The sequence below is a fragment of the Bos mutus genome, chromosome 8, assembly GCF_027580195.1.
Source record: "Bos mutus isolate GX-2022 chromosome 8, NWIPB_WYAK_1.1, whole genome shotgun sequence".
Classification (NCBI taxonomy): Eukaryota; Metazoa; Chordata; class Mammalia; order Artiodactyla; family Bovidae; genus Bos; species Bos mutus.
Window position 1 is genome coordinate 4,306,576 of NC_091624.1, and position 13,271 is coordinate 4,319,846.

General features: G+C 43.4%; 1 protein-coding gene across 2 annotated transcripts in view; it reads left to right on the forward strand.

Moving 5' to 3' along the window:
- Positions 1-13,271, forward strand: part of BRINP1 (BMP/retinoic acid inducible neural specific 1) — a 197,486-nt gene that overhangs the window by 134,010 nt on the left and 50,205 nt on the right. For both annotated transcript variants that reach the window (XM_070376070.1, XM_005891939.3), the window contains 2 exons: positions 658-827; positions 3,801-3,906. In XM_070376070.1, the coding sequence (XP_070232171.1) occupies positions 658-827; positions 3,801-3,906 (276 nt within the window). The remainder of the gene's footprint in view (positions 1-657; positions 828-3,800; positions 3,907-13,271) is intronic.

A 13,271-nucleotide genomic window follows, 5' to 3' on the forward strand; every position in this document is an offset into this window, starting at 1 on the left:
TTCCCTGGAGAAGGAAATGGCAACCCACTTCAGTATCCTTGCCTGGGAAATCCCATGGACAGAGGAGCCTGGCAGGCTGCAGTCTGTGAGGTTGCAAAAGAGTCAGACACGACTTAGCAATTAAACAATAACAACAATAATATAGACAGTATCTGCTTTCACAGGACTGACAGTTTAGTTCTTCCTCTCTCCGCAGACACGTAGTTATTCCTATTTGTTTATCTGTATCTGTGTCTAAACTGTGTCTTATCTCTCTCTCCTCCATCTCTCACTCTCTCTGTCCATCTGTCTATCTGGGAAGGGGTAGCAGAAGGAGAAAGAGAGGAAGGAAAGGAGGAAACAAGGAGGGAAGAGGAGAGGGGAGAAATGAGAGGAGGAATAAGAGGAACTGGATGGTAAGAAGGAACCAGAGGAGGCGGAGAAAGGAGCAGGAAGGGATCAGCTAAGTTTGTTTTCACGATTCTCCTCCTGTTGAAGCTTTGTGCTCACCGCCACCTCTGGACTGTCTTGCTTGTACTGTGCTCTTAATTTTCAGAGGCAGTAGGAAATCTGGGCAAAATTAGAGGTTCAAAGCTGTTCTCTGCTTTGAAGTCCTGAAGCATCTCTACCCCTCACGGAGTTCAACAGCCTGCCTGACTTCTCTACTTTTCCCTGCAGGGGAGGAGGCCTTGACCATGTACATGGACAAAAGTCGCCTGGACAGAAAGTCAGGGAATGCCACACAAAGTGTTGAAGCTCTACACCAGCTTGCATCATCCTACTTTGTTGACCGCGATGGCACCATGAGGAGGCTCCATGAGATCCAGATATCAACTGGAGCAATCAAGGTACAGCTTGAGGGTGGCAGGTTCTTAAGACAGCAGCACTGCGCTAAAGTGGTCTGAGTCGATGGGCAGATGAAATTCCTAGCTTCCTCATTTCCTATGGAGCTAGCAGTGCCCCTGTCCAGCCACTCTGACTGAGGTTGTCCAATGCCGTATAATACCCTGAGCATTGTCATTAAGACCACACATACTGATTTCCTGGGGCAGCCCTGGCTGTGGTCATGAGGCATAATTATCCATAGTACTCTCTTTCAGTCTTCAAGTTCTGTGTCAATGATTTCCAGGTGCCCTTTTTAGGTGAAGAAACTGAGGCTACACTGGGTAATTCATTTTCACAAGGTCATAGAGTTCACAGAAGTCAGATTATGCCTAAGCCAGTAATTGGTTAACTCCTGTGTTTTTCATCTCCCTCTCCCCATTTTATAGATATGAACACTGAGGTCCAAAAGTTGAAGACTTTTGCTCAGGGTTACACACCTAGCCAGTTCGGTAACAGGGATTAGAACTCTACTCTCTACACCAGGGTCAGGAATATTTTTTGTCAAGAGCCAATAATAAATATTTCAAGATTTGCAGGTCATATGATCCCTGTTCCTACAACTCATCTATGCTTCTGTAGAACAAAATCAGCCATAGACAATGTATAAAAAAAAGATCATAGTTGTATTCCAGTAAAAGTTTATTTATAAAAACAGCCAGCCTGTCACATGCTGACCCATGCTCATCACCCAGCGCTGTAGACCCTTCCAAGGTGATGGAACAGCTCTGAATGTGTGCTGGCCAAGACAGGAGCCACTAGACATATGGGGTTATGGAGCTCATGACATGTGGCTACTTACAAACTATATTTGTAAGGATTTTTTTTTATTTAGTTAAATTTAAATAGCTGTATTGGAAAGAGCAGCTGTAAAGTTTCAGCTCACTGCCTTAGAGCATAGGTACTTAAATACTTCACTTTCAATATAAGAAATTCAAGGATTACCTTTATAAAGAGAATGAAGGAGGGCATTTTTGATAAAAAGGATTAGCTCTTTGGAGGGTTTCCGTGAAGATTTTTTTGCATCTCAAGTTCTCTTAAACCAGATTATACCTGCATTTTTTACCTCTCATTCTCCAGTCTGGTTTCTTCTGAATAAAATGCAGACTTAGTGTTAGGTGGTGGTTGTTTTTAGTCTTCTATCAAGACATTAAAAGGTACCTCTCAGGATAGTGTGCGTGTGAATGGTGGGCGGGTGGCAGGGGAGTGTTGGTAGGAGTCAGGCAGATGAGTCAGAAATTGACCAAGGGAAGAGAAGAAACGTGGGTGGGAGAGCCTTGCTGAGGAGGGAGAGAAATAAATCAGATCGACAAACAAAGAGCCAGCTTATCCGAGAAGAATCGCCTATATCGGGGGGATTATGTTGTTAGAGAACTCGGCACAGAGAGCTGGGGCTTTATGAAGCCATCCGACTCAGAGGAGCAAAGCAAAGGCCTGGTTTTCATTATCACCAAATGGCTCCCTCCCCCCGGGATGGGATTCAGAATTGAGATATTGAAGCTCTGTTGGGAGATAATCCTCTCTTGTGCATCCTGGAAGTGCAGTCTGCCTCTTTAGGAGGAGTTTCTCAGAGAAATTAGACAGAGGCCGCTCAAGAAACCATTCTTGCAACAGCTCCACCCTCGACATTCAATCTGGGACTCAGGTTTTTCTAGCCATTTCTTGAGGCTACTTCAAGACCCTGCTGGTTAGAATGGGCCTCCCTGCCAGCTTTGTCTAAGATGAGCAGCCGACCCAGGTGGGGAAGTTTTGCCTTCTTGAGTCGTTTTCCTCTTCCTGAGTATCTCTATAGCAAGATGAATTGGTAGTTTTGAAAGTCTTTCAACAATAACCATGCTATTATTCTATACACACAAAAGGATAAATTACTTTTTAAAAGCAAAGCCTAATAACCTTCTATTTATGTACTGTTTCCTAAGTGCTGAACACTTCAAAAACATGATCCCTTTACTGTTAGAGTTGATATTGTAGAGATAGGGAAATTGAGGCTTATAAAAGGGAGTTACTGACCCAAAGCTCTGCTGCTGGACAGAGGCGGAGCTGGCATTGCTGGCATTGCTAGAATCCTCCTTCTCTATAGCAGTCAGCGCTGTGTCTTAGCAGTAGGATGCAAACCCCAAAACAAGCCCACCAACGATTGTGTGAAATAATGGCAAATAAAGACCGAAGAGATGAAGAAGCCACTTTACATACGAAACCATCATATTTCAAGGTTATCTTTTAGAATAGCTGTTCGCCCTAATGTCCACCACCTCGGTTATTCTCAGACAGTGTTTTAGAAACACACCGCCAGAGGACAGGGGCGTTCATTCTGCAGTGGAGCTGATTGTGCTCTTTGCTAATTTTTCTGTGAAAATGGGAATGAGTTTATTGTTCTTGCCTAATGACAATGCATACGTACTCATCCATAATGCACACTGCAATTTATAAGGCTCTTGGTAATGAGATGTCTATTATCAAACATACGCCACGTGTCAGGCACTTCCGCCCATCAGGTTTAGTCTCACAACCTTTGTGGGAAGGATTTATTAGCTTCAGCTTTCAGGAACCTAAAGAAGTGCCTGCCTGTGGTCACACAGCAAATCAATGGCCCAGCCAGGATTTAACACTGACCCTCCGATTTCCAGAGCCCATGGTTTCCAAATACCCTGTAGTGTTTCCACTTGTTATTAGTTCATATAATACAGTGGCTCGGTGGCTTGAGAACCAAGGATAGAACCTGGGCATCTGGTTCCCGTCTGTGCTACATTGCCCCGCTAGCCTGTCTGCTTGGCGCCAGTCAGCGCTGGTCCTCGGCACAGGCAAGGGGCTCGGGGAGTGGTCACAGGCGCAGTCACAGACTCTCCCTGCTGCTGCTTCGCTGCTGGGGGCCGACTCTGCAGGATCCGTCTCAGCCAAGGGCATCTGTCTCACACCTGTCGCCCTCACTGTCCACTCAGGTCACAGAGACACGCACTGGGCCCCTGGGCTGTAACAGCTACGACAATCTGGACTCTGTGAGTTCCGTCCTTCTGCAGAGCACCGAGAGCAAACTGCACCTTCAAGGTAGGATGTCAGTGAAAGTGATGGGAGCTGAGAGGGGAGGAGGGAGCAGCCTGCCGGAGGAGGGATGGGAGAGTACCAGGAGGCCAGAAGGGAGGGAGAAGGAAGAAGAAGATGAAAGGCAGAGAGAGACCAATGAAAGCTAAAAATGTGGAAATCAAGACAGTTATGATATGATGTCTTTTTAAAAATTTTAACATATATGGGACATTAAATTCATGGTTATTAATTAGTTTTCAGAGATAAAGTATGGAAATGTGAGCTTTATCTGATTATTTTGATGAAAATGTCTAAACAGTGTTATTTATAGATGTTCCAGATCTAATATATATTAAAGTTTCATATCATAGCATCTGAATTTCCCACATTATTGTGTTTGATTCTCAATGTATTTTGGCAGATGTTATTTGAATTCAAAGAACTATAGGACACTTTATAGAATTTGGGGGTTCCGTGGAATCTTCTTTCTCCTTTGTTAATCATTTGTGGTCTTTAGCACACTCATGCATATATATGTGTTTGTGTAGGCGAGTGTACTTTTAGCAGAGTTTGCAGATGAGAACATTCAGTGCTGGCTAGAACAGAGCAAAACAAACACTCTTAGGCATTGCTAGTGAAATTGCAATAATTCTAAGGATTAGTTTGTTGAAGTATATATTTGTATTTGTTCATTATCTATTGTATGTAAGGTCCGTATATACTCAAGACCTTGAAGGAAACATGTTTTAAAACAGTCATTTTATCCTGATTAATTCATCATGAAGAGAAGGGGAGATTGTAGGGGGGGGGAATGATAAGACTCTTAAGTATAGATAGTGCTGTTTTAAAACAGCAAAAAAAATAATAATAGCAAAGAAAAAAACAGTGTAAAGATCTCATCTTTTTACCTGAGGAGACTAAATGAATTATGTAGCATCCATATCACATAATATTAGGCAGGTGCTAAAATGTTGTTTGTAAAGAATTTTCAAGATATGTGAAAATGATTTGGTATGATGTTAATTTAAAATGGATGATTTTGATTGAAGGAATGGTATGAACTTAATGTAAAAAGATAAGGAAAAATAAAATTGCAAGGAATTATGCCGAGATGTTAAGAGGTTACTTCTGTATGATTAGGTTAGAGGTGATTTATTTTAGGCTTCCAATTCCTTTTCTAACTTTTCTACAATGATCATGTATTAACTTTATAGTCAGAAAAAAAAATGGCATATACTTTGAGCGAGCTAAGAATGTGACCTTCTAGAAAGGTATATGATAAAGGTGATTCTGAATGTCAGTGGGAGGAAAGTTGGGTTGAGATTGGCAGATCGAGCTAAGCAGAGCCTAATATGACTTTTATATTCCGGTTCCTTGGCAACTCTTTGATTCATGCTCCTGTTATGGAAGATGGTTGGAAAGCTGTACGGGGTGAGCTTGGCAGTGTCACTTGGGAGCAGTGAATGAAAATCCATCAGGGAAATTCAGGTCAAGAGAACGGTCTAGTGTTAAAACAAAAGCCGAGAAAACAAAACCTCAAATACATGAAGAATAATCCTATCCCTCTTTATTAGAGAAAAGAGTAGACAGATGGGTTTGGTCATGCCTGATAAGAAATGAGTAAGAAAGACCAACCAACCTCGGGGGTGCCAAGATTTCCAGCGTTAGTTCCCAAATGCCTACAGTGAACTTGTGGAGTGAGAGCAGGGTTTGAATCCAGGAAGGGCGGCTCCGATCTGCGTCTGATCACCCTGCTGTGCACGAAGGAGGCAGAGAGGCCTGTGAGTTATATCTGGAGTAAATTTAGATGGGATGAGCAAGATGTTGCCAGGCAGTTATTAAGATCTTAGGGACATTTAGAAACTGATTTACCTTGAAGCTAAGGAAGTTTAAGATCCAGGGCTCTCTGGCCTTCTAAGTCCCTAACATTTTGCATTCTAAATATTCACATTCACATGTGATTTTGAATTCCTGTCCTCAGTAGGCACCTGTAGTATAAGCCTCAGTCGTCCAAAGTGCTCAGTCACTAAGCACTTAAATGAAGTGAGCATTAATTTGACAGTAGTAGGAACCATGAAAGGGTTTTAAAAAACAAAATAGCAGGAAGAGATTAATGTTTGGAAAGATTGATCTGGCTACTGTGTGGTCAATTAATTAAAAAGAGTAGATTAGAGGTTGGTGACCAGTTAGTTAAGAACTGCTGCAGTATTCAAGACGAAATGCCACAAATTTAGGAGGTAGCAGTTGAGATGGAGTGAAATAGACCAATTTGGAGTTACTTAGGAGGCATCATGACCAGGATTTAGTGAAAAGAACATGAAAGATTTAGATATTTGAGTGACTGGAGTGAAAGGATAAGATAGAGCTGATGGACAGGAAAATACATATGATTCAAGGTAGTGTGTCATATAATAGAGATAGCAAAAGTAATGCACATTATTATGGAGATTCAGGAAAATAAAAGGGTAATTCGTTCTATCTGCCTAGGTAGAGGAGTCATAGAAAGGAGAAAAATACTCACCTGGTGGAGAGTAGAACAGAGAGAAGCTTCTTACTGTAACACAGAAGAGTATCTCTTGATTTAGAGGTAGGCTGATATTTATACTTGGACTGCAAGAACATCCGACCAGTCCGTCCTAAAGGAGACCAGTCCTGGGTGTTCATTGGAAAGACTGATGCTAAAGCTGAAACTCCAGTACTTAGGCCACCTCATGCGAAGAGTTGACTCATTGGAAAAGACTCTGATGCTGGGAGGGATTGGGGGCAGGAAGAGAAGGGGACGACAGAGGATGAGATGGCTGGATGGCATCACCGACTTGATGCACATGAGTTTGGGTGAACTCCGGGAGTTGGTGATGGACAGGGAGGCCTGGCGTGCTGCGATTCACAGGGTCGCAAAGACTCGAACACAACTGAGCGACTGAACTGAGCTGAACTGATATTTATTCAGTAGCATACAGAAAGCAGCAAGTGAAAGAAAAAGGTTGATAAACTGGACTACATTAAAATTAATTTCTGTTCATTAGAAGATGCCATTCATAGAAGGAAAATTCAAGTTACAGAGTGGAGGGCAATATCGATGATAAATGTATCTGACCCAGAACTGATGTGTAAAATGTGTACACCCCAGGATCGAACCTGGGCCTCCTGCCTTACAGGTGGATTATTTTACCAACTGAGCTACCAAGGAAGCACACAAAATATGTAAACAACCTCTGAAACCAGTAAGTAACAGGCAGACAATCCAGAAAGACAAGAAGAGGGATGCAAAGACATGAACAGGCACTTCACAAACAAGAATATCAAAATGGCAAACAGATATTTGAAAAAGTGAATAACTTTACTTGTCCTCAGAAAATGTAGAATAAAACTGTTCAGTGTCATAACACAGCAGTCAGTCTGGCTCAGTTGGAAAAAACTGACAATATCTAGGACTGATGATGTGGAATGGTGGGTGTGTACACGCATTGCTTCCAGAAGAATAAATTTTCCAAATTACTTTGGAAAGCTCTTCTTGGCAGCTTCCACTAAGAACTCAATATGCCTTGACCCCATGACCCAACAGTTACAACTCCTAGGAATATGCCCAAAAGAATTATTACATATGTTCACCAAAAATCATGAATGTTCACTGGCTTTGTTCAAAGCAGTCTCCTAAATGGAAATAGCCCCCAAACCCCCATCAACAAGAAAATGGATAATTTGTCATACAGTCACATGACGAGCTACAGTACAGAAATGAGAAAGAATAAACCATGATTCGTGTTTTATGTCTAGCTGCTCTGGGTCTTCATTGCAGCGTCCGGGCTTTCTCAGGTGGTGGGACGCGGGCTCAGTCGTTGCAGTGCATGGGCTTAGTTGCCCCGCGACATCGGAGACCTTAGCTCCCCAACCAGGGTTTGAACCCATGCGTTGAAAGACAGGTTCTTAAGCACTGCACCGCTGGAGGGGTCCCTAAACTGCCGTTCTGTGCGGCAGTATGGAAGAATCTCATGACCGTTGAAAGACAGATTCGTAAGCACTGCACCGCTGGAGGGGTCCCTAAACTGCCGTTCTGTGCGGCAGTATGGAAGAATCTCATGACCGCAGCACTGAATAAGGCGAGACTTCCCTGGTGGTCCAGTGGTTAAGAATCAGCAGGCAACGCAGATTCAATCCCTGGTCGGGGAACTAAAATCCTACGTCTTGCAGACCAACTAAGCCCTAGTTCCACAACTAGAGAGAAGCCCACGCTGCACAACGAAAGATCCCATGTGCCACAAGCAAGACCCGAATAAGTAAATATTAAAAAACAACAACAACACAGAGTTAAAGAAGCCAGATAGGAAAGAGGAGACGCTCTTATGATTCTGCTCTTCCCACTGGTCAGAAACAGTCAGACACATACACTGTTTCAGGATTCCTTTGCAGAGGAGGAACAGGGGAGTGACTGGAGAGAGATGAGAGAGGTTTCTGGAGGTCTTGGTAAGGTTTTGATCACGATGGCCACACATGGATGTGTTTACTTTGTGAAAATCGATACAGCTGTACACACATGACTTATATGTATACATTTCTGTGTATAAAATATGCAGCTATTAAGCTTTTTAATAATGTGCTCTATTTTGACATCCTCTGCAAAAAGAAAACATGAATAAAATGGAGACATAAAAGAGCAGGAGGTGGTCCAGCCCAGCCTAAAGGGAAGCTGCATGGTCTTGCGAGTTGAAGAACCAGAAATAACAGACGTTGCTTATTAAGCATGTCCTTGTGTGCCAGGAGCTGTGTTAGTTTATTTTTACTATACTTATATTTGTGTGTTTCTTTTTATTTAACTTGTATTTGTTGTATATAATGGGATTTATTACATTTTTAATGCTCATAGCATTTATAAGGGAGGCATAGGTAAATAACATTCCCAATTTGTAGGTAAGGAAACTGGGACTGAAGAGAGGTTTCTTAATAAGCGACTGAGCCAGAATTTTAACCCCAACAGCCTGACTTTAGAGTTTCTCCCTCTTAAAATGGGTGGCTCGGCATTCCTCTGGTCCCCTCCTGATGCCTCTGCATGAGGGTTGGGGCAGATTCTGCAGGTTTATTAGGGTAGATGGAGGATGATACGAATGGCACTCGAATGACCTTCACTTTGTGGTGTTTCATAAAAGGTTCACAGAACAAGGCAAAGGCGGAGAGAAATAGAAAAATTAAAAAAAAATAAAAAAGGAAGTTTGGAGATGGAGACTCGAAATGAAAAAGAAAGTATCATGGAAATGAAAAGAGGCTATTAGTAGTCAAAGCAGCAACCACCGAGCTACTTGTAATAATGCTAATGGCATAATGATAACTTCTCATTTTTATCCTTCTCTCTCCAAGAAGCCCATTGAGTGTTTTACCGACATTGTCGTGTAATTGAATTGAGTATCCATCTGGTGAGATGGATGTACAGAGAACAGACCTCTGCCTCCATAGCTCACTGACGTGGAAAGGGATGCAGAAAAAATAGTTTGCTGAAATCTAGGGATAATTCAGAAATGTATTCATTCACACATTCACTTACTCATTTAGTAATATTTATTGAGTGTCAGCTATACATCAGACATTGTTTTAAGAACAGGATACAGAGCCCTGAATAAGCTAACTCTCAGTCATTTTGGAGTTTACATTGAGTGTGTGGGTATTGGGGGAGCAGACACTAAACAAGTAAACAGAGAAATATATTTTCTTTACAGTCAGAGGGATAGTGAGGGAATAGGTCATCTAGAAATTTGTAGACCGTGGAACAGGCTTTAGATTTTACTCTGAATGAAATGAGAAGCCAGTGCAAATATGGGCAGTGGGATAACTGGACCTGACTTCCGTTTTATGTGAATTACTATGACTGTTCTGTAGAAGAGACTTGTAGAGGGCAAGATCACATACAAGGAACCCAGCTGGAAGGCCATCATATTTATTAAGCTGAGAGAAGAATGACAGCCTGGGCCACCGATGGTGACTGTGAGGGTTGTAAGAAGTGACTGAATTGTGGACATACTTTTAATTCGAGTGGTGCTGACATTCTTCGGCAGTGGACTGAAGAAACACTTATGAGAGAGAGAGAGACAGAGGATGTTCCCGGAGTTTTGCCCGAGCAGCTGCAGTGATCGGATTCCCTTACTGCTATGGGGAATACTGTCGAAGGCCGTGAGGAATTGGGTCTGAACCTAGGTTTGAGAAGTCTGATATGTCTATGTTGAGTGGACACGTGGAAAGTCAGGGGAGAAGACAGTGATGTAAATTAGCATACGGATGATAGCTAATGATGTGAGATTGGATAAGATCACCTTGAGAGAGAGTATAGATAGAGAAAAGAAGGAGCCCAGTGATTGAGCCATGGGGAATTTAATATTTATGAGTTGGGATAATGGCATCATAATGAGGAACAAGGAAAGGAAGCTAAGAACTGGCTGAGGAGCAGAGTGGAGGCAGTGATGGGAAGAGAGCCAAGAGAATGTGGCATCCTGGAAATCAGGTGGAGAGCTCATTGTCAATTGTGTCAGTTGCTGCTGATGGGATGGGGAAGATGGACATGAGAAGAGAGTAGCGGGGTTAGCAGCGTGGAAGGCATGGGTGACCCTGACAACAATGCTTCGGTAGAGTTATGGGAGTGGAAGCCTGAGTAGAGTGACTTCAGGAGAAAATAAGAAGAGAGGAAGTGAGGGCAGGGCTTTAGCAAACTCCAGAGGAACCTCACAGTAAATGGTACAGTAGCAGGTGACGTGGGGTCCCTGAGCTTTTCTTCTTTTTTAATATAGAAGCAACAAAACTCTGATATGTTGTCGGGGAGTTATCTTCAGAGAAGGAAACCTTGATTCTGTGAGCAAGAGGGATTTTGCTCCACTGGGGTCATGGTTGAGCAGGGAAGAGTGAATAGGATCTTGTATATGACTGGAATTATTTACCTTAGATAAGACCTCCTGCAAGTTCGTACAGGGTAAAGGGAAAAAGAACATATGGACCCAAAGGTGGGTCCAGTTCACAGTTGTGGTAACAGGGCCAGTTTCTTCAACTTTACTCCCGGTCACTTTTCATTGACCTGTTAAAAGGTCAGATTTTCAGTTCAGTTCAGCCGCTCAGTCGTGTCCGACTCTATGTGACCCTATGGACTGCAGCACACCAGGCTTCCCTGTCCATCACCAACTCCTGGAGCTTGCTGAAACTCATGTCCATCGAGTCAGTGATGCCATCCAACCATCTCATCCTCTGTTGTCCCCTTCTCCTCCTGCCTTCAATGTTTCCCAGCATCAGGATCTTTTCTAATGAATCAGCTCTTCACATCAGTAGAGTATTGGAGCTTCAGCTTCAGCATCAGTCCTTCCAATGAATATTCAGGACTGATTTCCTTTAGGAAATCACTTTCAGATCTTAAGATCACTTACTGATCTTGGATTATTTCTCTCCCGCCTCCTCCTTTGTTCTTCCCTCCTTCTTCCTCCTCCTCCTTTCCCTTCCATTCTTTCCCTGTATCTTCTTGAAAGCTCAGCTCCTTCCAGAGCAGTCTCTATCGCCTATCACTGATGCCCTCGGAATCTGTTCATGCCCTAAATGACGGCTCTTCTCTCGTTCACTGAGTTCAGTCCATCTTTCCACACCCAACACAAATGTCCATCCTCTCATCAGGAATCCTTCCTTCTTTACCTTGTCTTGGCTCACCTCCTCCCATCACCATTTCTCTCTTCCCTGGCTCATCGCAATGATTGTCAAGCCAGTTTTCTTGATTCTGACCACTTCTGCTGACCCATCCCCATCTAAGCAGCCAGTATGCTCTTCCTAGCACCAAATCAAATGCTGTTACTTCTCTGCTTAAAACCCTTCCCAGTCTCTGAGATACCTGGGCGTCAGGCTGGTGAGAATCAAACTTGCGCCTGTTTTCTTGGCTTTGTCATATTCCACCATCCAGTACATACCCGCATCCTTACTCCAGGCCTGTGGAATTTCTTACATTTTACTATAGGCATCTTTTTTGTTATTGTTTTTATTACTTTGCACCTTTGTACATCATTTCTCCAGTTCCTGGACTTCCGCTTCTCCTCGGAAAGCTCCTCTTCCTGCACCTGCTCAGGCTGTTAGACACCCTGTACACCTTCTTCTCTTCGATCTGTCACGTGATATTATTAATCTGGCTCCCTAGTTGGAGTATAAGTTCCTCATTGCTAAGGGCCATCTCTGTCTCTAGCATGATATATACAATCTGGCTCATAAACAGTGTACATACATGGAAGATACATGTTAAATGAATTTATAAATAATTGATGAATAATTGAATGAATCACCCAGCCCATAGTGAGCTCCATTTGCTCTGAATTCTTATGATTCTCTTTGCACATCATGCCGGATCCAGTTCAACCTGAAAGGACGATGTCCTGAGACCTCCTCTGTGCCAGGAGCCTCCCTTCCTGCACGGAGAGCATTCTTCAGAGGGCACGTGCCTTTTCTGCGCTGTGGCTGTTCTACCTTTCAGGTGAGAGCCACGCGCCTTTACTCTCCCAAATGCCACCTCTCCCCAGAAGCCTCTTTTAAGACCCCTTGTATGGCTTTTTTTTTTTTTAAACTTCATCTTGCAACATGTTCATTTCATTTAGGTTTTACCTTTCTTATTAAATTTAATCATAGGTTTCTTTAAGGAAGGGATTTTGCCAACTTTGTGTTTCATTATATTAAATATAGTGCTGTGGCCATTGGGACTCATATAATATCTATTTGCTGAACTGGAAGTTGGTATAGTATTGGTGTAACAGTGACCGGAGAAGGCAGAGGACCAGGAGGCTGGGGGAAAGGAGAGAAAGAGGAAGGGAAACCGGCGTGGGAAGAAAGGGAGGCGAGAGCAGGTGAAGGATGAGGAAGTGAAGGGTGGAGGAGGGGGACGGGGAAGGGCAGAGAAGAAAAGGGAAGAGGAGCAGGGGGGTGAAGAAGAGGCGGAGTCGAGGAGGAGAGGGAGGGGTGAGAGGAGGCGCCAAGGCAAGAGGAGTGCAGAAGACCCCTTTCTTCAGCGGTTCCTCCTTTGCATCATAAACAGAGCAGAGATGATTTTCAAGGCCTCTTGCATCAAGTAGGAGAAAGAGAGGGACAGAGCATGTGGAGCTGTTTAAAATCAACATTATTTTGAGCTGTTACACCTTCTCAGGCATCGTGCTTATACCCATGAGCCTGTTTATCTCTCCCACCAACTGAGAGCTAGGGATTATGTTACCCCATTACACAGATGAAGAAACTGAGGCCTCCCAAGGTAAAGTCACTTTCCCAAGGCCCCCACCCCCCAGCTTCTGGCTCCCGGCTGCCTGGGTGCCAAGATAGCTTTTCTCAGGGAGCTTTGAGTCCGCACAGCACATTCTGTGTGTGGAGAGAATGGGACTAAATCCCTGCACAGCTGCAGT